The sequence below is a fragment of the Pseudorca crassidens genome, chromosome 1 (genome assembly GCF_039906515.1).
Source record: "Pseudorca crassidens isolate mPseCra1 chromosome 1, mPseCra1.hap1, whole genome shotgun sequence".
In the NCBI taxonomy this organism is placed as follows: Eukaryota; Metazoa; Chordata; class Mammalia; order Artiodactyla; family Delphinidae; genus Pseudorca; species Pseudorca crassidens.
This window is the reverse complement of record NC_090296.1, coordinates 109,021,367-109,045,622: the sequence shown is the minus strand read 5'-3', so window position 1 is coordinate 109,045,622 and position 24,256 is coordinate 109,021,367. Positions and strand designations below refer to the sequence as shown.

At 41.2% G+C, this 24,256-nt stretch overlaps 1 protein-coding gene across 2 annotated transcripts in view; it reads left to right on the top strand.

Moving 5' to 3' along the window:
• Nucleotides 1–24,256, top strand: part of RORA (RAR related orphan receptor A) — a 185,566-nt gene that overhangs the window by 142,995 nt on the left and 18,315 nt on the right. For both annotated transcript variants that reach the window (XM_067749080.1, XM_067749071.1), the window contains exons 3-4: nt 16,727–16,868; nt 20,639–21,034. In XM_067749080.1, the coding sequence (XP_067605181.1) occupies nt 16,856–16,868; nt 20,639–21,034 (409 nt within the window). In that variant the 5' untranslated portion in view covers nt 16,727–16,855. The remainder of the gene's footprint in view (nt 1–16,726; nt 16,869–20,638; nt 21,035–24,256) is intronic.

The following is a 24,256-nucleotide window of genomic DNA, read 5'->3' as shown; positions in this document are numbered from 1 at the left end:
TGTCACTTCCAATCCCAGAATTGATTGAACTGATGAAAAAATCTCTTGGGTTATCTTTTTTCAAAAAAGAGATGACTCTAGACTTCTGTAAGGTCCCTGTTATAAGCTTTATAAGAAGGCGTTTCCAAGAAGTTTAATGGGAATGTGATTGAAAGTCTTATTGCTGGCTCACAGATGTTGACACGTCTGGCCAAATCATGGCAAGGTTTTTAGAAAGCACTGAGTTCTGGTCCTGGGGCCGCCCTTTGTCCCTATTGTTTTGGGCATGTCTTCATCTTTTAGTGACTCTGTTTCTTCATCTGTAAAGTGGCATTCTTCCTACCTTTTAGAACTATTCCAAGAATAGAAATAATAACTGTGAATAAAAGTCCTTATAAACTGAAAAGTGCTATTTAAATCTAATAGTCTTATTGCTGTTGTTACTATTTTAATTATTGCTGATGCTGATCTCAGGGCAACATGGACAGCACATGCATAATGTGGGAGTGGAAAATAGAGATGTTTATCCTAATCATTCAAGACCCCCGAACCTAGATTGCCTCCGTTATTCAAATTTCAATTTATTAAGATTTAAATCCTCCTGCTTATCTTGGAAGGGCCTTGAGACAGCTTATAGGATAAAACAGTGCAAAATAAACAGGAGAGAAGCTATTTAGACATGCATGAGGCCTCTGAGACAGTTGTTTGCCACTGAACCAGGCCTGAATTAGCCCTAAAGCATTTGAAGGCTAAAGCAAAAAGTAAAATCCACAAATTTGGTTAGCTTTCCTTTAGTGAAATTAGAAAAATACAGTGTCAGAAAATACAAAACCACCTTCAGACACAAATAACTCCTGGGAGACTTCAGGGAAATTTGCCTTGTAGTTTCCTTATGTCTTTGTTTTACTGTTAATCATCATAGCACTTGCCACTTTGTACATATACAAATGCTTCATATTGATCCTATCTCGGGGAAGCTTGAGATTTTTGCACACCACCTACCATACTCCATTATTCAGAAATCCATCTCGGAACAGAAAAAGGACATTATCAGAAAAACTGATGAAATCCAAATAAAGTCGGTGGTTTAGTTAGTAGCACTGCACCGATGTTAATTTCTTAGTTTTAATAAATATAGCATAATTACATAAGGTGTTAACATCAAGGGATGCTGGATGAAGGGTATAATGGAAATGTCTGTGCAATCTTTGCAACTTATTACTAAATTTAAAATTATTTCAAATTAAACAGTTTAACAAAATTAAAAAAAAAAAATTCACCCACCTTTAGGAATAGAGAGCTTTCTACTCAAAGGGGATTTTGAATTATTCATCTCTATGGTACCCTCAAGACCTCAAGGTTCTGTATTACCAAGGGAAAAAATTATTTCCTCAATTCGTCCTCCCTCCAAATTAATTAATGAATTAAAATTAAACAAAATAAAATCAACGGCCTGGCCTATGTTATCCCAAGATGTAAGCAAGAGAGGTACCTGCCTGTGACAACTGTCCCTCCATTGATTTGGGGGGGTTAATTCGGCTGATGTGGCTGGGCCCGTCACACTTCACCCTCACCCACTCTGTGTACGTACCTCCTTATCACTGGTAGAGGATGGCATGGTCCTTCTTGCTGAAGGGTGTATAGACAGCAGTGCTCCCCTACCAGGAGTTCCAAGCAGACTTGATTTTTGTGCATTGCCTATCACCTAGGTATTTTCTTAAGTGGTCTGGGTCCCAGGAATTAACCACGTGTGTACCATCATGCTGTTCACGAAACTGATCGCTCTCTCTGTGTCTCTCAGTAATGCCACATGTAGTATTATGTGGCAAATTGAATACGATACCTAGGAATGGTGCGCAGGGCAGGACCAGGGAGAAGATGGGGGCTACTTCATAGGAAGCGCCTCAACAATTCAGAAGATTAATTAACAACACGCTGTTCAATAAAATCTGAATTCTCTGAGTACCACTGTGTTTACTGAGGCATAAACAATGTGTGTTTTCTTTTTAACACAATGTTTATTTATGACAGAAATAAAAGCAATAAGAAAACAAAGGGCAGCTATTATTTCACTGTTGTCAGTTTTCTAGATTCCCTTCCAGATCTTGTACAGCCTCGGTGCCAGTGTGTTTTTCGGTCATCTGCAGTTCTGCTTCTCTTTCCTATTGACTTTATACAATGGAAATCACAAAAACAATCAATTAAAACTTCATTTTATTAACAGATTGGGCCTGTACCCAGCCTTGGACCTGTACGGTAGCATGTGTTTATATTCGATGCATACAGTATTTGCCCTGCGTCATAGTTTCTGCTACAACTAACATTTTTTTTTTATTGAAGTATAGTTGATTTACAACGTCATGGTAGTTTCAGGTGTACAGCACAGTGATTCAGAATCTTTTTCAGATTCTTTTCCCTTACAGGTTATTACAAAATAATGGGTAGAGTTCCCTGTGCTATACAGTAGGTCCTTGTTGCTTATCTATTTTATATATAGTAGTGTGTACATTACAACTAACATTTTTATCTCTAGGTGCAGTGAAGTCAAGAGACTTCTTTTGCCACTGATGTTAATGATTTATCATGTTCTAACCAGGTGAAGGTGATTGTATCATGACGAATTATAAATAATTTGTCTCTGTAATAGTATCATTAGACTTAAGGAAAATTTCTGATTAGATATATAAATAGAAATCTAATGAGAGAGAAAAAATGACTCGGTCATTTTCTGAGCTAATCGCTTTGTGAATCTATTTTAAATTGCATTTTAAAATCAACAACCTGAAACCACAAGAAACCGGAGAACCTATTTAATTGCTGAAATGCTTCTCTTTCACCACATACTTGCTCAAATAAGCATTGCACATGAACAGCAAAAGTGGTGGACGTTTTGGTAGCTCTTTTTCTGGCTCCTGAGTATTCCCAGCTCACCCCCTCCAAGTCCCTTTGGCCACGTGTAGAGAGACGGTATAGTGTCAGGCTTATGCCCTGACTCTGGAGCCAGACTGCCTGGGTTCAAACTCCAGTTCTGCTATTTACCAATTTGAGCAAATACCCAGCCTCTCTGTGCCTCTGTTTCCTCATCTGTAAAATGAGGATAGTAATTGTAGTTACTTCGTATGGTTATCACGTGCATATAGGTAAAGCACTTACACGAGTGCCAGGCATGTAACAAGCACACATTGAGTGTTGGCTCTTGTTATTATCATTCCTGGGCAAACTCCTCATGTCTGAGTGATGTGCTGGGTAGAGTCAGACACTATTTCCAGGATATCTGTGGGTCCAGTCTTGATTTTGTGACCGTTTGTGATCTGTAATGTAGACTCTGCCACTAAAAACGACGAAAATGTGAGCACCCCCTTGGGTGTTCTCTAAGCACTATTAGGAGTCCAAAGACATAGAAGACCGAATCCTTCCCTCGAGCAGCTTACAGTGTAGTTGTAGAGATGAGGTCTTCATAGCAAATAAAGAACTAAATACTAGAGTAAGGCCGCGGTCCATGATGTGACCCAAGAAGCACGCATCCACTAGGCAGCCAGAGCCTAAAAATGGGGAAGTCTTGGTTGTATAACCCGGTCTGACTGGAGCAGAGAGTCACTTTCTGCAGATAGTGGAAGATAAGGATAGACAGGTGTGCCACTCCCAAATTTTTAAGATCTCTGTTATGCCGAGGTTTTCATTGTAAAATTATTTTCCTTGTTCTTTGGAGATCATGAAGGAACAGTGTACGAGCACTGGGCCAGCCCTGAATATTGCATTTCAGAAGACCATTGAATCCAGGCCTGCAAGGGCTTAGTGCTGCCAGTAAAGACGTTCCTGAGCCCTTGGAACAGAATTTAGTCCCAGCCCTGGGTGAGCATTAGCAGGGGGTGTAAGGTAAGCTGGGTAGGCCTGCCAGGGAGGAGGGGCCCGGTCATGGAGCACGGAGACAGCAGAAAAGGCCAGAAATAAAATGAAAGGCGGCAGATGTTAGGGTTAAGGTTCGATCTTCAAAGTGAATACAAATGCTGAAGTGCTTATAGGAAAACGACGACTGGTGGAGGCTTTCTTTCGAGAAATGGTTCTGTTTATCATTCAACTTCATTTCCTAGCTTCAGTATTAGATACAGTGGCTGCTTAGAGGAGGAGGATGAAAAATTTATCTCAAGATTAAAAAAAAAACACACACAGAATTTTTAATCCATATCTATTTAGACTTTGGGCCTCTACCATAACTTTTTTCCCCAGTTTTGTTGAGAAATAATTGACATACGTTACTGTATATGTTGAAGGCATTCAGCATGACGGTTTGATTTACATATCTTGTGAAATGATTACCACAGTAGTTTCAGCTGGCATCCATCTTCTCAGGCACAGTTGACCCTTGAACAACATGGGTTTGAACTGCATAAGTCCACTTACTTATACTCACATGGATTTTTTATTGGAAAAAAATCATAAATAAATATGAATTTCTTTTTAACATTATCTTTTCATTTTTGATGTCTAATGTTGGTAATACATATAACATCTCCTTTATCGTATATGACAATATGGATGTAGACACTGACAGACAATTCACCTTGAAAACAAAGGACATAAACTTATGGTATTGATAAATACACTACAGTACTGTCAGTGTATTTTCTCTTCCTTATGATTTTTTTAATAACATTTTCTTTTCTCTAGCTTACTTTATTGTAGTATTTTGGTATATAGCACATACAACATACAAAATTTTTGTTAATCAACTGTTTATGTTATCAGTAAGATTTCCGGTCAACTGTAGACTATTAGTAGTTAAGTTTGGCGGGAGTCAAATTAGGATCTACTCTTGTAGTAGCTTTCCTTTATATCATAAAGCAGTGTTAGCTATGATTATCATTCAACTATAGCTTCTTAAATAATAATGTACAGTTGAGTATTGAAGTTAGTGAATCGATTTCTGATTACATCTAAGACCCTTTGCCTCGTGATAAGTCTAAGAATAGAGTCCATTCATGTGTCAAATATTTATTCATCAATTAATACACTTAAGATGTTGTCTTATGCAAAGCTTCCTCTTCCACCCAGGAAAGGGAGAACTTGGAATAGTTTCGTCACATTAACAAATATGCTCTCTGAAATTAACAATAAAAAGTCTTTTTAAAGATATCCAGAATGTATAATTGGTACTTTTTTTTTCCTGAAAGAGTTAAAGCATTTTCTGGAGCTTTTTATGTATTAGGTTAAAAACCAGATCCATAAATGTTCCTTTTAGGCCCAAATGGTTTTTTAAAGGATTCTAATATTTTTATTTCAGTTGTAAAATATCACTAGCCCTGGATCAACTTGTCCACTTTTCAGCATCGGTACATTCATGCTCCACATTTTTACTTTAATATTTTATAACACTTGGCCCCAGTATTAGAGCTAGCCACTTAAAATGAAAATTAGACTTGGCTTTTATTACATCCTGTGACATCAGAGTTTCACTTCTGTTATATACAGGTGATAAGAACAAATTTTTTATTTAGCAAAATCTTCCAGGCCTGTGATGAAATAAACACACAAGTGGTAGGATGTGTTAAACCCCAGTTTGCATCAAGATGATTTGAGGGTTTTTTTTTTTTTTTTTTTGTATTTTCCTGGTTTCTTTGGTTTGGTCTTAATTGTGCCTCAGCTCACAGAAGATGCTGGGCTTCTGGCCTTGTCATAGATAGGGTCTAACATGGTGTCTGGCTCAGAGTAGGGCCTCATGCTTGCTTGGGAATCACTGTTGCTGAATGTGCCCACTTGATTGGATCTGAGGGTGGCACATCACCATATGGCAAAGCAGACATCTCCACTTACCAGATAGAACACACGAGGTCAGCTTTAATCAGAGATCATTTGCATATACAGTTCTACGGGGAGGCCAGTCACTACTGAACAGGAAAGTAGTTGAGGAGATCCACACTTCCATGACTTATTGCTGCCCGATGCCTGAGTGTGGGACCATACCAGCTCACTTTGGAGAATGAGGTTTCCTGTTTGTTTTTTTTTTTCTAAAGAACAAATTTCCTTCTTATTTGCTTCCTTGGGGACTGTTATTCCTGTCTCCTCCCCCCATTTTAATTTTATCATTTCTTCTGCCTCTTCCTCTCTCTGATTTTAATCCGTGCATGCCCTCTCTTTCCCCCTCAATAAAATTAAGTTGCCAGTTATCTTCTCTCTTAACTTTAAATCCTTAACTTTCTGCCCACGTTTATCCAAAGATATTTCTTGTTCCTCACCCCCATACTTCCGAACATTCCAACAGAAACTTCCCAAAATAAAAAAAATTGAAACAGAGTTCATGCCTCTCCAACTAGGATTCTCAGCTCATCTCAGCCACAGAAATGGAATGAGAGGGATTCCCACGTCCATGGTCCCCCAAATACCAACATTTCCGTTGGATTGGAAAATACAATAATCCGCTCAGGCATGTGAGCATTCACCATAAATCATAGAGTTATGAATAAATCTTGGTTGTCAAAAGCAAATGTGTAGCCGTTCCAACGCGTCTGCCATTAGAATTCAGCAAGGCAGCTGTCAGCTGTTTTCTTGTAATTAAACAGCCAATGAGCAGCTAATTAAGACATATGTGTATACAGAAGTGGAAGTGGGTATGTTAATGAACTGTAGGAATCAATTCATTAAGTGAAAATTGTCAAAAGACCAAACATCAGATCAGCATTTCAGCCTGTGCCTCACTGGGAAGGAGCCCTGAGCCGGAGGGGAGCCCCTCAGAGCTACACCCCATTCCACCCCAGCACCTTTCCAGCCACACCCACAGGTCTCTGTGCAGCCAACGCCCTCTTGGGGGCAAAACGGTTAATAACCCCAATAGGGAATACCATGTCTGTTTCAAAGCTTTTTATCAAGGAGACCTAGCAAAGGAGAGTGTTTTCCTACTTGTGTAAGCCTGGTATTCGATACCCTATAAAATGCCATCTCCCTCACCTTGTGTTTGAACCATTACATGGAACTTTGTACAGCTGAAAAGTGGGGCATTTTTACTTGTCTGTTTTGTTGTTTATCTGTTTCTGTTTGGTCTGCCCCACATGTTTGTCTGGATGACTTTTGGATAGTGTATTAAGAAGTCTCTGGCCTTTGGGTTAAGATGCACCCAGGGTTCAGGGATTCAAATCCTGGCTCCTCTCCTTACCTGCTGTGTGACTTTGGATACATGGTTTAACCTCTCTGAAGTGTCGTTTTCTTATCTGTAAACAGATATAAAAACTTTGCAATGTTGTTGTTTGCAACTTTGCAATGTTGTTGTGAACTGCAAATAAATCGTGTTTGCGAAGTGTCCTCCACGGTGCCTGGTATAGAATAGGAGCTATGCATGTGATTGTCACCACTGTTTTTATCACTGGCATCATTTTTCCTCTGGTCATTCATTTCACAAGTGTTTGTTGACTGCTCCAAGTACTAAGTTAGCTACTGGAAACAAACAAAGCTGTCAGTGAGGGAGACAAATTAGTAATACAGCAAGTTAAGGGCTATGAGGGGGATAGCTGCAGGGCTCTAGGGGTGTACATGGGAGGGACCCCTCAACCAGCCTTGGGAAGGGCAAGGTCAGAGAAAGTGAATACTCAAGAGAAGAGAACTTCCAGGATGGTTGCGGGGCCGGGGTGGGGGTGTGTGTGGAATCCTTTGAGGAACTGTGGACACAGTGGTTTAGGCTTGGCCAGAGTGTGACTTCGAGAAGAGGAGAGAGCTGCCTGGACAGGTGGTCATAGCCAGGTCATCAGTGAGGAGCCATTGAGGGCTCGTAAGCAGGGAAGGGACTTGATCAGGGTTCTGTTTTTAGAAACAGAACATCTTCGGTGATTGTGTGAGGATGGATTGGAGGGAGGGAGGATGGAAGCAGGGAGCAGTGGGGAGGCTGTGTAATAATAACCCATTCAGGAGATGGTAGATGTGGGAACCTGAGAAAATTGCAGTAAAGATGGAGAAAGGTAGATGGATTGGGGAAACATGAAGGTGACCAGAAACAGCCTAACTTAGTGAGTGCATGGATGTGGGTGGCGAGGAGGCCGGGTAGCCCACCTTTGTGCCTTGAGTATCTGGGTGATGGTGGTGCCCTTGACTGAACAAGAAAACACTAGAGGAGAAGAGGCTGGGAAAATGGTCAGTGGTTCGGGAAATGTTCTGTTCAGAATGAAGATCAAGCCATTCAGTATGTATTGAATGGGTAAACAACAAGGTCTTACTGTATAGCACAGAGAAAAACTCTACAGTATTCTATGATGAACCATAATGGAAAAGAATATTTAAAAAGAAGGCATATATATATATATATATATATATATATATATATATATATATATAAAATATATATAGCTGAATCACTTTGCTGTACAGCAGAAATTAACACAACATTGTAAATCAACTCTACTTCAATTAAAAAGAATAATAAAGCCATTCAGCTGAAGTTTCTGGAGAGTGTGTGTGTATGTGTGTGTTGGTGATGGGGGTGACAAGGCTATAGAAGGCCAGACCACAACTTTGGGTTTGTGCCTGTCCAGAATACAGGGGAGCCACTCAGACAGCCTGGTGAGAAGCGAGGGGTCCAGCAAGGACTGGGCTCAGTCCAGTCACGTGCTGGTCAGTTTTTAGCAGCCAACAGTGTCTATATGTATGTCCATAACTTTAGTGTATATGTCACTGATGTAATTTCATACATTTTATAAATAGTAAAATCGACAATATTATAAACAGAGAATATAGTATATAGTGTGTGTGTGTGTATATATATATATATATATATATATATATATACACACACTATATAGTATATATATAGACGGCCAATTCTCACGGAATGTGCACATTGATTTTTGCTGAACTCTCGCATCCATACCTGTGGTTGCAGCTGACGAAAGACTGTAGCAGCAACGTGATTTTTCGTTTACATTAATGAATAAGAGGAAAGTGAAACAAGGAAAAACATGTTTTGGAACTTCACTCATTCGTCAGTGATGACTTGAACAACTTCTTTGCTGAATCAGATAATGGTTTTTAAAAACTGGAAGAATATTTCTTTACATTCTTTCTTGTGCTCTTCACAATGTGATGGCTACAGACATGACATATTTTTAAGTTGAACCCACATCATTATCATTTTCTTCACTTTTTAAAAATTTTTATTGAATTATAGTTGATTTACAATGTTGTGTTAGTTTCAGGTGTACAACAAAGTGATTCAGTTATATATACATGTACATATATCTATTCTTTTTCAGATTATTTTCTCATATAGGTTATTACAGTGTATCGAGTAGAGTTCCCTGTGCTATACAGTAGGTCATTGTTGGTTATCTATTTTTATATAGTAGTGTGTATATGTGAATCCCAAACTCCTAATTTATCTTCATCACTTTTTAAATCTAGACGGTAAGCAGAGCCATAAATCAAGCCCTGATCCACAGCACTTGTCAATTTCTGTGGCGTGAATACTCTCAGCACCTGGTCAATTTCAAACCTCCCCACATGACATCTCACTGCAAGCAGGATAAGGAAAAGGCGCACAGTAGCACACCGTTATACAGTGAGCTACCATTCAGATATAATTGATGTAAATAACCTCAAAAACAGGGACAGTAGCAAAATAGTAATAAAATAATAAGTTAGCGTTTAATAATGATGATGTTTAACAGTTGGTTCACGAAATTCCTGAAATGTTAACATTCAGCTCTTGCAACCTGGTATCAGCCTTCTCCCACACCCATGGCCTCAGTCCCTGTCCTGGGGAGCTCCAATCTAGTGGAATCGATGAAAAATTTCATAGCATACGTCCAAATTGTTTCTTTTTTTTTAATTAGGAAATAAAATTTTCCAGGGCTTCCCTGGTGGCACAGTGGTTAAGGAATCCGCCTGCCAATGCAGGGGACTCGGGTTCGAGCCCTGGTCCGGGAAGATCCCACATGCTGCAGAGCAACTAAGCCTGTGCACCACAACTACTGAGCCTGCACTCTAAAGCCCGCAAGCCACAACTACTGAAGCCTGCGTGCCACAACTACCGAAGCCTGCGCGCCTAGAGCCTATGCTCTGCAACAGGAGAAGCCACCGCAATGAGAAGCCCGCGCACCGCAAGGAAGAGTAGCCCCCACTCGCTGCAACTAGAGAAAGCCCACGCGCAGCAGCAAAGACCCAATGCAGCCAGAAATAAATAAATAAATTTATTTATTTATTTTAAAAAAAATTTTTTTCCAGAGAATAGAGGCAGAAATCAGAAATAAAACTCAAGGAAAGGCACTTTGAAAGACTTGGTGAAATAAGGGGAGATAAACTTGAGAGTTCTCTTTGAGGCAGCAGGAATGGGGGCAGAAGGCTGACATGTGAGGAAATCAAGACTGTGTGACATCGGTTTTGTTAGCCTAGCACTGCAGGAGAGATGCTTACGTGGGAGGACACTGCACTTAAAATTAGGGCACTGGAGTTTGAGTCCCAGCACTAACACGTAGCCATGGGAGAGTCTTGGACAAGTCACTTACCATTCTGAGCTTCATTTTTGTTATCTGCAAAATCAGAAAACTAGACCTTAACAAGGGAAGGCAGCAGAGTCTTCGGAAAGCTTTGTTAAAATGTTTGCCATACAAAATGACATTTCTTCTTTTTTGACCTATAAAAATGGTGCTTTCACATTGTTCAAACTAGTTTGTATGCCTGCGACTATACTCCCAAAGGTTGTAGTTCAATAGATCTCATGTGTATTTTATAAAAGCTCCATGGGTGATTCTCATACCCCGTCAGTTTGAGAACTACTGAATCTGATAATCTCTCTACTTCATTTCATCTCTAAAGGCCTGTTTGTATTATTCTAATGTATTGCAACAACTGCATGTGAGTATGCTGCCACTAGGTGGTGGTAGTGTGCCGCAGTCACACCAAGTACTGTATCTTACCCTGCAATTCATCATGGTGGCCCTCTCTGCTCAAGCCCACCATGTTTATAATGGCACATCTCCATGTATCTTGACATCCATAAAAAGTGAACTTTTAAGAAAGCCAGAGAAGTCATTCATTAGCTCAGCTTTTAGAAATAAAACTCCAAAATTGTGTACTTAATATCTTTCCCAGCTGACTCACAGCTTCAGCACTTTCTTCTTTATGTATACCTCCTCAGTTCCACCCCAAAACTCCAAGTGCTGCCTTGTGCTGTCACTGCTCTCTGTGTGGCCTCAAGCTTCCCACCCCTAGAACTGGTGTCTCAGCTTACTCATTTCTCAGTGTGACCCGCTCCAGGATTGCTCCCCAGTCAATCAAGATCCTGCTTCTACATTTATGAGCATACTTCTCCCTTGAGGAAGGAAGGTACCTACCATACTTTCTCCCTTTCTTCCTCTTCTTTCTTGCTCTTCTAATCCTTCTCCTCTTAGGTATTCATCAGCTTTAAATACTTTATCAGTTTAACTGCCCAAATCCTCTGAGAAACCCCAAGGAATACTGAAATGAAAAGTTTTTTTGTTTGTTTGTTTTTAAGGGAAGAAAGGGGGCAGGAAAGGAAGACCAGCCTCATTCTGTCTGAAATGCAAAGTTTAGTGTATCTGAGTCACCCAGGCTTACCCTCTTTCTCCCTTCACAGCTCTCACCTTATAACCCCACCTGACCCCTCGCACTTGGTATTTGATAGCTAGCCTTGTGGGCATGACTCTGTCGACTTAATCCAAAAGAAAAGTCTCTTCTCTGGTTCTTAGCACTGCCATTCTCTGAACTTTCCACAGTCATTTGCTCAAATGACTCAGTGAGAAATAAATGGTGTTTTAAAGAGTAAGGTGAAGCATCCATGAACAGGAAACTATATTCAATATCCTGTGATAAACCATAATGGAAAAGAATATTTAAATAAAGAATATATATATATATATGTAAAACTGAGTCACTTTGCTGTACAGCAGAAATTAACACAACATCGTGAATCCACTGTACATCAATAAAAAACAAACAAAAAACAAAGCTGAGGCATCCGAAGAAGTGTAGTCCTTTTCCAAACGTTGGTCCCAGCCTCAGTGCTGTCGCTCCAAGAGCATGTGGAAAACCTCGTTGATTTGCCTTGCAACTGATGGCATTTTTCAGACGTCTTTAACGATAGTGATTGTGTGTCCTTGAAGTGAGTTTGTTGTTGTTATTGTTTTGTTTGTTTTCTAAACAAGCCAGAGTAAAAGTAACTTGAATAAATGGGGACATAATCCTCCCAGTCAGAAATGAGGGAAAAATCACGAAATCGTGAGACTGGTTTCCTCATGTGAATAACCCACATCAGGAGGTGGCAGTAGAAGAGGAATCTGTAAAATGCCTGGGCATTGGCGCCGTGGCCAGCCAAAGGGGCTAACCTGAAGGAAAACGCTAATTTCAGAGCAGATCAGTCTCGCTCTTTTGTCATGCATACCTTGTGTCTTGACACTGCCTCCTTTCAGGATTGCCTTCTATGAGAACCCCCAAGTGGGAATCCTTCTGACACCCAAAGGAAGCAGAAAAATAACAAAAGGGATAAACGTGTGAGTTCTGGAATTAAACCACCTAAATTCAGATCCTGGCTTTACCCCCATGCGGGGGGGTGGGGGGGAAGGGGGTGGGGGGGGTTCTGAGCTAGTGCCTCTCTCTCTAAGCCTCAGGTTCTTTGACCTAAAAACCAGGAAAATGATAGCAACTGCCTCGTGTTGCTCTTGTCAAGGTTACGTGATGAAATCCGTGTAAAGCACAAGGTGCCTAGCAAATAATAAGCTCTGTTTTAACGATTCCTGGGATTGGTTTTAATCCAGTAGGTGAGACATATAGACAAAGAATGACTGCTGTGAAGAGAGAAGTTTGTCAGATTCACAGACTTAGAGAGTGAATTTGTGGTTACCAAGGGAGAAGGGTTGGGGGGGATAGATTGGGAGTTTGGGATTGACATGTACACACTGCTATATTTAAAATGGATAACCAACAAGGACCTACTGTATAGCACAAGGAACTCTGCTCAATATTATGTAACAACTTAAATGGGAAAAGAATTGGAAAAAGAATAGATACATGCATATGTATAACTGAATCACTTTGCTGTACACCTGAAACTAATACAACATTGTTAATCAACTATACTCCACTATAAAATAAAAATTTTTAAAAAGAGAAGTTGGTTGTAACATAGGTCCCTTGAAACAGGAGGCACAGCATGCCACACAGAGGACCACAGTGGAAAGCACCAGGGTCAGTCAGGAGGCAGATGGAATGAGGGGGAAACATCGGAGGAGGTGGCTGGATGTTAGGGCTCTGGATCGGTTGGTCTGCATGTAAAAGGTGTGCTCCCAGGCAAGTTGTTTGCTATTTCTAGGAATTAGGTAGTCCTGGGAAGCATAATCTCTCCTGGGTCATTTGCTCCTGGGTTATCAAGACCTCAAGATGTCAAAGCATTAAAAATACAGAATAAAAAGATATGATTAATACAGACACTCGTTAAGATCTCTCTTATCATCATCATCATTATCATTATCGTTATGCCCTCCCAGAATTCTCTTGTAGCCGAGCAAACTAGTGGTTGTATATAGCGTCTGTGCTAACATCCTGGAATTTCATTAGTGGTGGTTTGATGTTAACTTGAGTTTAGTATGTGAAAACTAAAGAGTAGCCTTTTTTTTTTCCTTTGATAATGATCCAAGCATTATTCAAGAGCTGTGTCTAGGGGCTTCCCTGGTGGCGCAGTGGTTGAGAGTCCGCCTGCTGATGCAGGGGACACGGGTTCGTGCCCCGGTCCGGGAAGATCCCACATGCCACGGAGCAGCTGGGCCCGTGAGCCATGGCCGCTGAGCCTGCGCGTCCGGAGCCTGTGCTCTGCAACGGGAGAGGCCACAACAGTGAGAGGCCCGCGTATCGCAAAAAAAAAAAAAAAAAAAAAAAAGAGCTGTGTCTAGTCCTGGATTTCAGATTTTTTAAGAAAGTGGAGAAACTGGAAAGGATCCTAAGAAGAAATACTAAAGGTACAAAAGAACCTAGAAAGAAAGGTGACAGATGCTGTGATTCGGTCTACAGACAAGGTACTGGGAGATAACTTGGCAGCCTGCAAGTACTGGTTCCATTTAAAGAAAAAAGAGAGATTGTGTAGACATTCTCCATATTCGACGATTATAGAACGAAATGGAGCAGGCTCATTCAGCCTCAGTTAAAGGAAAAGAAAAATTCAGCGTCAGCTAAAGGAAAAGCAAATAATTCCCGATCCTAGGCACCTGCAGTGACAGCAAACATGGAGGGTCTGAAGGTGGTGGAGTCTCAAGAAGGTAATAAACACCTTTCAGCCTTGACAGAGATTATGTGTCTCCGACTCAACTGAATACCTAGACAGGTGACCTCTTGGTATCTCTTTTTAAGGATTATCTGCCTCTGTTACCATTTATATTTTATTGAATTCTCTCCACTAAGCCCCAAAGAAAGCTTTACTTCTCACTTTCTTGTCAACAGAGAAAAAAAAAAAAAAAAACCCACAGCTTTTTAGATATTTTGAGAAGAGAGAGATTGCCTCACAGAAGAGGCCAGACTTGATATCAGGGAGGTTTGAAGTACAATAGAGAGACAGTCTGAGACCCTGGGCCCCCAGCCTTGCCCATGTTGGTCAGTGAGCAGCCTGGCAGAGAGGTGGTAAGAGGTCAGTGCCTGTCCCTCCCATCCTAAGTTGGTTTCCAAAAGGAAAGAACTGGGAACTGAGGTCATATCCATCGTAACCGTGACTTAATCCACCAAGTTCCCAGCCATCACAGAAGAAAGCAGATGTACTGAATAGTTCTTCCTGAGTAGCTCACATACCTTTCTACCCACATACTGTAGAAAAATCAGAAAGCACAGATGAACAGAAAGAAAATTAAGATCACTCATGCCCCCACCAACCAGTGCCAGCTGTTCTTTTCACTCGAGGGCATAATTTTCCAAAGTTTCTTCCATGTTCAATATATGGATTTTCCCTACAGAATTGGATTATGTTGTTTAGTTCTTTAGCTGTTTTTTTTTTAATTCAGAAGTATATTTTTAATAACCTTTTTATGTCAATAATTGTATTTCTAAAACACCGTTTTTAAAGGTTGCTGAATGTATAGATATCCAGTATGACTCTTCCAATTCACTACTGTTGGACATTTAGCGTCTTTCTAATTTTTTTTTCCCTTACCGATAGTGCTGTGATGAACATCCATAGGTAAATCTCTGTACCATTCTTAACATTCCTTTCAAATATATTCCTTAAAGGGTAATTACTGGTTCAATGGATAGGCATGTTTTTAAGGAGTTTGATAGAACTGCCAAGTTGGCCTGCAGAAAAATCTTCTGGTGAGAGAGTGCTCTTATCAGTTTGCCCAGCACTCTGTCACTCTGTTAGTTCTTCAGGATTTTACCTTACCTTCTCCACTAGTGTCCCCTTGGTTGGGATCATCTGTCTTTGCCATTAAAGATTTGAAGGTGACTCTACTCTTGTGTACCTTCCATGGCTCTGCTTCATAGAAATGACTCTGGTTACCTTCTTTTTTTTTTTTCAGAGTACATCCCTAGTTTGGAAAACCACTGAGAGATAAGTAAACGATCAAAAGATAACCAGAAACAAACCCCCCATATGTTTGGAAATTAAGAACTGTGCTTGTATAGATAAACAACAATATCCTACTGTATAGAAGAGGGAACTATATATATATATATATATATATATATAAACACACACACACACATACACATATATATGTAACTGAATCACTTTGCTGTACACCAGAAACTAATACAACATTGTAAATCAACTATACTTCAACTTTTAAAAGTGTGCTTCTCAAGAACATATGGATTAAAGAAGAAAGCTGTTGAAAACTAGAGCATATTTCAGGTTGAATAATCATGAAAATACTACATAGCAGAACTTGTGGGTTGCTACCAAAACGTAACTAAAAGGAACCCTTGCAGCTTTAAGAAAAGAAACAGCAGTGAAAATTAATGAGCTACTAAGAATTCAGCTCAAGAAATTAGCAAAAATGAATGAATCAATGAGTGAATGAATTCGTGAAATCCTTGAGGTCAGTACTCCTTACGCATCTTAGTACAGGTCCTTATTTCCAAAACAGTGCTTAATAAGTGGAACTTGATGAACATCAGATTGGATTTGTTCAATCTTCAAGGCCATGATTCTAAACACATGGTATTTCCAAACTGTCAAGGGTAGAGTATTCCCAGTCTGATTGATCTGCCAAGATAATCCTTCCAAGTGTCACTTAACTTCTTGGGGCAGTAGATTCTGACTTGAGGAATGGAAGACGCCTAAAAGATGGTGGATTTACGTGGTCTGGTTGAGATGAGCACAGTGTACCAGGATTGCAGCCACCTGGGTTATGGGGAGGCTGCATCTTCTTATATCTGGACACCCCAGAAGGGTGTTTTGTGTGTATTCTACTAAAAATGTTTTGGAGATAAAGGTTAAAGGTAAGTGCCTTGGTACCGTTTCATTAAGCACACAGCTTTTGATCATCAGAGACCAAGAAGAGGGCCCAACCCTGTGCTTTCTACACAGGCAGCTGTCTGCTGCAGTTAAAGAGAGCTTTGCATGTGTAAGGGACACAGGATTGGGCTCTGGGGATCAATTTGACTCGAGGAAAAAGAAGTGACTTTAATTTCATTAATGGTCTCCAGGATGATTGTGCTACCAGTTTAATTCTCCATTAAATGTGCATGCTGCGTGGCGCTCCGTTTCTTGCCTTTAGTATCATTCAGCTCCAGCTGACACTAACCTGTTTTCTGTTTCATAACTGAATCACAGGGCTTTTTCAGGAGAAGTCAGCAAAGCAATGCCACCTACTCGTGTCCTCGTCAGAAGAACTGTCTGATTGATCGAACCAGTAGAAACCGCTGCCAACACTGTCGATTACAGAAATGCCTTGCCGTGGGGATGTCTCGAGATGGTGAGCACCCGCAGCCTGCGTTGTACAGTAGCACGGGGTTGTGAAAGTGCCCTCAGAAGCCTGGACCCAGATCTGCCAGAATATGTCCCCTCCACCCCTTCCTCCTCTGGAGGCTTTGTGGGTGTCACAGCAGTTACTTCTCCTCCATAAACCATTCCAGTCAGTTCACTGGCTGATGGGGGGCTGGGGGGCGAGGGTGGCATGGAGGAGAGTTGTCTGTGTGGTCAGAACACCTTCAGATTTTTGACGTTTAAAACAGGGGTCCCTTGGGCTTCCCTGGTGGCGCAGTGGTTGAGAGTCCGCCTGCCGATGCAGGGGACACGGGTTCGTGCCCCGGTCCGGAAGGATCCCACATGCCGCGGAGCGGCTGGGCCCGTGAGCCATGGCCGCTGAGCCTGCGCGTCTGGAGCCTGTGCTCCGCAACGGGAGAGGCCGCAACAGTGAGAGGCCCGTGTACCGCAAAAAAAAAAAAAAAACGGGTCCCCAACCCCCAGGCCATGGACCATTACCAGTTAGGAACTGGGCCGCACAGCAGGAGGTGAGCGGCAGGCCAGCAAGCTAGTGAAGCTTTATCTGCCGCTCCCTCATCGCTCGTATTCCCGCCTGATCTCCCCCCTCCCCCATCCGTGGAAAAATTTTCTTCTATGAAACCAGTCCCTGGTGCCAGAAAGGTTAGGGAACACTACTGGTTTAAAACATTACATGTGGATGAATTGATGGAAGGTAAGTGTAACCTGAGGGTCTTAAAAAGGATACCTTCTAGAAGCATTTTTCCCCACAGAAAACACAAGCCAGAGCTAATTGTTACATGTCTTACACTAGTAAGGTTATTGGCAGTTGGGATGAATTAGCTTTTATGCTAACTGGATCCAAAGTCAAACATTTGTACATACAGTATGTGTGAAAATAGTGCAAAGCATGCCCAAGTGACAAATGTTCTTTTCATTAAGAGAAGCTATTCTAAGAACTAGAGACCATCTACCATTCATTTGCAAAACAGTTCAGGATCTTCCTGGAAGACTGTCTTAAGTGCACGGAATAATCAACACCAGATTTCAAGACTATTCTTATATAAGGAAATTGGGCAGTTAGTGTAGTGGATACATTTTAAGGACTTTTGCAAATATACTGGCTGGCTGGTTCTCTTGAGAGATCTCTTTGAAGGAAACATCTCTTCCAGTGGAGTTTCAGCCTGTGGAAAAATAACTTCAGACTGCTGGGCAGGCATTCTGAAGGTCTCCTTTCCCCATAATCAGACGTTCTTGGAGCCTGTGGACCCACCCAGGCACAAGTTGTACACAGGGTGACCTCTTAGAATTTGTAGGACCAAAGTGAAGTTTTGGGGATTGGAAGATGCAATTCACAGAACTTACACTGTATTCTCAGAAATCCTGTGATATGCAGCTCTGCAGATTTCATCTTCCAATGGCACTAAACTCACAAAATTAGGTATATCTCATGAATCTGTAAGTTAAAAATCACAAGTTCTGTGTGTATTTTCTCAAGACCCAATCCAGGGACTTCCCTGGCAGTCCTGTGGTTAGGGCTCTGGGCTTCCACTGCCGGGGGCGTGGGCTCGATCCCTGGTCAGGGAACAAAGATCCCACAAGACGCACAGCACAGCCAAAAACAAAAAAAACCTGATCCATTCATTTCCCTTATGGGATAGTATGATCACTGTTGTTAATATTAAGAAAAGAGTTAAAACGCAATTCAGAGTCATAGCAGAACAAGTTTCCCCTATGGGTATTAATCCCCTTGGGGGTTCCAGAGTATTCTTCTCAAAAAAAATTAAGTACCTTCAGTATGCCTTGTGGAGATTTCTCGTATAAGTGACAGCACACTTTGTTGTGGACTTGGAGTGAATCTGGGGACTTATACAATTATAGGCCTGAAATTCAGAGCCTACATCAGCCTGACTGCTATCTAACCAGCCCCACCCAAGTTTGTCACCTGAGTTGTGGAAACTGGAAATTGACCAGAATCCAGCTCACTTGTTTCCTCTGTGCAAAATGAAAGCACATCCTCCTTGGCAGGAAAAAGATCCACCAGCTGGCCTGGACAGTGGGCCCTGATTCCCAACTTCACTTCCATCTTTCCTGCCTCCTGCCCCAAGACTCATAGAATTATGTTGATGGTCAGATGGGTGAATTCATCCACCTGGTCAGATATCAATTTAACCATAATCAATTAGGAGGTTTTAATCCCTCCAGCAGCGGCTTTATCTACACATACAGAGTCAGGCTGAGAAATAAATGGGTTAGTGGGGGGTTCAGACCAGGAAATCATAGGATTTTTTTTCTCAATTATCTGGGTGTTTTAGGAGAAATCATTTGGGATTCTAAATGAACTGGAAAATTACTCCAGTCACTGTTCCACTTTAAATATAGGGACACATCTCACGGAGAAGGGCTGCACACACAAATTCTCCCGATGGGGATCTTCCACAGAGTCTGCCCTTTCCAAAATTCTGATATTCTTTTTACTTGAGGCTGAATGAGTACAGCAGAAAGTGTCCTTTAAAGATGGGTCCAAGGCATGGAAGCAACCTAAGTGTCCATCGACAGATGAATGGATGTGGCACATATATGCAATGGAATATTACTCAGCCATTAAAAGAAACGAAATTGTTATTTGTAGTGAGGTGGATGGACCTAGAGTCTCTCATACAGAGTGAAGTAAGTCAGAAAGAGAAAAACAAATACCGTATGCTAACACATATATATGGAATCTAAAAAAAAAAAAAAGAAGGTTCTGAAGAACCTAGGGGCAGGACAGGAATAAAGACACAGACATAGAGAATGGACTTGAGGACACGGGGAGGGGGAAGGGTAAGCTGGGACGAAGTGAGAGAGTGGCATGGACATATATACACTACCAAATGTAAAATAGAGAGCTAGTGGGAAGCAGCTGCATAGCACAGGGAGATCAGCTCAGTGCTTTGTGACCACCTAGAGGGGTGGGGTAGGGATGGTGGGAGGGAGATGCAAGAGGGAGGAGACATGGGGATATATGTATACATATAGCTGATTTACTTTGTGATACAGCAGAAACTAACACACCATTGTAAAGCAGTTATACTCCAATAAAGATGTTAAAAGAATAATAATAATTTTAAAAAGACAGGTCCAAGGGTCTCACAGGGACCTCAAGACCCAGGAGCAACAGAGGGCATAGACTCAAGAGATGTAATTCATGGAATTGCAAATGCTGCGTCCAGTCTTTTGAGCTTTCTCAAGGAAGCCCCAGATTTGGCTGTTTGATCAGGAAGAAACTCATGTGAGCATACGGATTAGTGAAATGAGTGCAAGTTGAGGTTTGAGCGCTTGTGCCCCAATAACACCTCCGTGAGTCTGTCTGTCCCTGTGCTGTGGTCTGAACACTGGGAAAAGAAACATCTAGACCTAGACCATCTACCTGGGTAGAGAGGGAACAAGCCCATTAAGTCGCATTTCAGTAGCTCCTACTGAGCCTGGAGTTGTGTGACAGCACAAAAACGTAGGTGGTCATTGCTCTGGGTCTCTTGTACCAGCCCTGGGTCTGTTTCTGAAACGCAGCTCCTCTGGGATGTGTCTTTGCTGTTTGGGATGTGGAACAAGCCTGTGTGAGGTGGGACCATTTATTTTCACCTCAGGATCACATCCTTATTTTGTGGTTGTGTAGTTTTTGATGGAATTGTCTGCAACTTCAAAGGAACTCCTAAAGCATGCTGGAGAGGATCATGGAGAAAAGCGTGTTGTATATGGTGTGCCTTGGCTTTTTTCTTCCAGCTGTAAAATTTGGCCGCATGTCGAAAAAGCAACGAGACAGCTTGTACGCAGAAGTACAGAAACACCGGATGCAGCAGCAGCAGCGAGACCACCAACAGCAGCCTGGAGAGGCCGAGCCGCTGACTCCCACCTACAGCATCTCGGCCAACGGGCTTACGGAGCTTCACGACGACCTCAGCAGCTACATTGACGGGCACACCCCCGAGGGCAGCAAGGCAGACTCTGCCGTCAGCAGCTTCTACCTGGACATACAGCCTTCCCCGGACCAGTCAGGTCTTGATATCAACGGAATCAAACCAGAACCAATATGTGACTACACACCAGCATCAGGCTTCTTTCCCTACTGCTCTTTCACCAATGGAGAGACGTCCCCAACTGTGTCCATGGCAGAACTAGGTAATGGCTTCCGTGTTTCCATTGGGATGGACTACTTGTGCCATTTGAAGGAAATGGGATTTGTCTGACTTTCCTTTAATGAGTTATGTTATTAAAATGATGCATCTAGAAGGGCGAGTCACCTTTACCATTTGGACCACTTCATAATTCCAACCTGCCCCCTTGGTTTTGACTGTCCACTGTTTCCCATCATATATCCAAGAAACTCAGTGACCTCTCAGCATCAGAGCTGAGACAATATGAACGTAAAACAATCTTTAAATTCCACAGAAAACTGTAAGTTCAGGGAATGGCCCCATTAACTCCACTGATTTAGTTATGTTCTAAGTATTGCTTTATACCAAAAGTTATAAAAATAGCAACCCACAGACTTAACCTGGCACATAGACATGGGTTTTTGACCAGTGCAGAGCTTTACAATTTTTGAATTGGTTGCTAAAATTTTAAACCTGGACAATTCCACCTGAAAGTTCAGATTTTCAGTTTCTTGTGGAAGGAAAAAAAAACATGATCTAGTTACACTGGACCAGCATTTGGGAATGGCAACAACCAACTGGTACCACTTAGGGCCTAACGCCTTGAAATGGGCCCATCCCACTCTCGGCATTTATATCACTGCCCAGTCCCCGTATGCATCTAAGTTTTGCAACTCTGACACATTCTATAATCGTTAAAGGGAAATTGGCTTCTTTATTTGCCAAAATGTTTTGGTGATGGATATTAATGCAAAACTGATGTATGTCATAGAAGACTCACCATGCCAAAAAAAACCCCACAAAAACCTGTCATTTCCTTATTCCTGTGACATTGGTGCTTCTTGGGAGATGTGACCTAGAAATGTTAACACAGACAATGGAAAACTTTTCATTTCAAGGAAGTTGTGTTATAACATCCTCTGTTATATTTAATCGATTTTTAAGTACAGCACTATTATTAGAGAAACTTTGATAAGGACCTTTACTGTTTGAGAATTTGATCTACTCCTCCCCATGGTTCCTCACACAAGGTTATAATCCTTTGGGATATTTCAATTAGTTGCTATGAAGATGACTAAGTTAAGACGAAGAGAGAAGGAAGACTTCACATGGAAAAGAACCAGCAGGTTCTGACTTGAGCACAGACGTCCTTAGTTCACAGAAATAACGGTTGTGTTCTTTAGACGGTTTCTCCACCTCTGTACCCCATAAAACATTTTTAAAGTGAAATTTATATTTCCAGTAAAATCTTTCTCCAAATAGAACAAATTGAATGTTCTTTACGGTTTTTACACAAGCACCTCTTTATGGGTCTAAATTTAAATCCTCAGGAGCAGGGACATTTTAAGCCTGGTCTTTAACCACTGAACAGCATTAAAGGTGTATCACAGCTCTTTTGATTAACAGAGAAACCTCTGAACTAGAAGCCAAGCTGAGCCAGAGCTAGGCTTGATTTTTTTTTTTTTTTTCTTGAACTAGAACAAAAACCTTCCGTTTTTGTCGTGAGATCTTGGTTGACTGAGCCTTAAGCAGAGCTGTAATGAAAGTAAAATTTTCAGAAATGAATAAGGATTTGATTGAAAACTGACATGATACAGTGAAAAATGACCTAGCTTGCTTTAGGTTTGCTTCTACTTTATCATACATTCTAGTGAATCTATGCCATTTGCTTGTCGAATGTTCAACCCAGAAATAAACTCACACCGCTTGGCCTAAGTGTGTCCCTTGAACATGGCACTTGGGCTAAATGTGCACTGATACCTGAGTGGAGCCAGAAGTCAGCCGATTTCCCCAGCCCCTCCTTCACCCGCAAATCCCTTTCCTCTTCTACAGCTGTCACCTCCCAGTGAGTCTGAGAGCCCTGTGCCCTCATCCATTCTCCATGTTCTCCTAAACTACGGATTTTTCACACGTAATTGTGGCATTTTTTTCCACGATGAGTAAAACTAACTCATCGCTAGGATTTGCCCCAAACCCAAAACTAAACAAGAATTTCGTTGAAAGGGATATAATGGAGCTCTGATTTTCTGTCCCACTTAGAGGTGCAAAATGGTTTGAGGAGCTAAGAGTAGCGTAAAAGCAGCCAGAGACCTTGCTGCTACTTCTTCAAAGCTCTCTGAAGTTCCCTGACATTTCCTTGGGGGCTTAAGTCCGACTCTTTTCTTTAACTAACTTGACTTCATTTTAGGCTAAATTTTATCATCAGATTTGAAACAAATGAAACCATTTGTGCAATTGGAAAATAACTTGTAAATTAACATATCCTAAGCTCAGTTCTATCTTTCAACAATAGTACCTACTAATCCATTACTGTTAGTGGAAATACATCTGCATTCCTGGCTATGAAATTTTGCCCTTGATGTACACTTAGTACCTGAATTATACATTCCAGATAAACTACCTAGGTTCCTTTTTAAAAAAAAGCTAACTGGGGAATTCCCTGGCGGTCCAGCGTTAGGACTCAGTGCTTTCACTGCCATGGGCCCAGGTTCCATCCCTGGTCGGGGAACTAAGATCCCACAAGCCGAGCTGCACAGCCAAAAGGAATAAAAAATAAAAAAGCTAACTGCATTTATGACTATAATTAATAACTAAAGCCTTGTACATAAGAGATAACAGATATGTTGGGCAAAGCATGAGACAAGAAGTCAGCTTCTCTGGGTTGTGGTCCTAGCTTTGCTGTAGGTTGTACAACCTAGTATAAGTCATGTTACCTCTGCAACCTGCAGTCTCCCTACCCATGGACTATAAAGATTCAGAGCATAGACTCTGGAGCCAAATTGTGTATGTTTGAATCACTGCCCACTTGCCAGCTATGACACCTTGAAAAGTCACTTAACCTCACTGTGGCTTGGTTTTTTCATCTGTAAAATGGAGATAATACTAGTATCTTCCCCCTAGAGTTGTCGTGAAGATTAAGAAAAAATATTTGTATATATACACAGTATATATATATATATAGAGAGAGAGAGAGAGAAAATGTATATATATAGATGTAGGTAGGTATATTATATTAGTCTGTTATATGAGTCTATGTTATATAGAGTTTACATAGTAACCTCTACCCAAGTGTTAACTTTTATCATCATTGTTAATGTTATTATCTACAAAGTGATGAGAGTTTGGCCCAGATGATACCTAAAGTTCCATACCACTGTGAAAATCTGTGACTTTCTCAGAAGACAGGATTTTCCATCTGAAGTATCTAGACCTTGGCTGTCCTGATGAAGCCATCATAGTTGAGGAG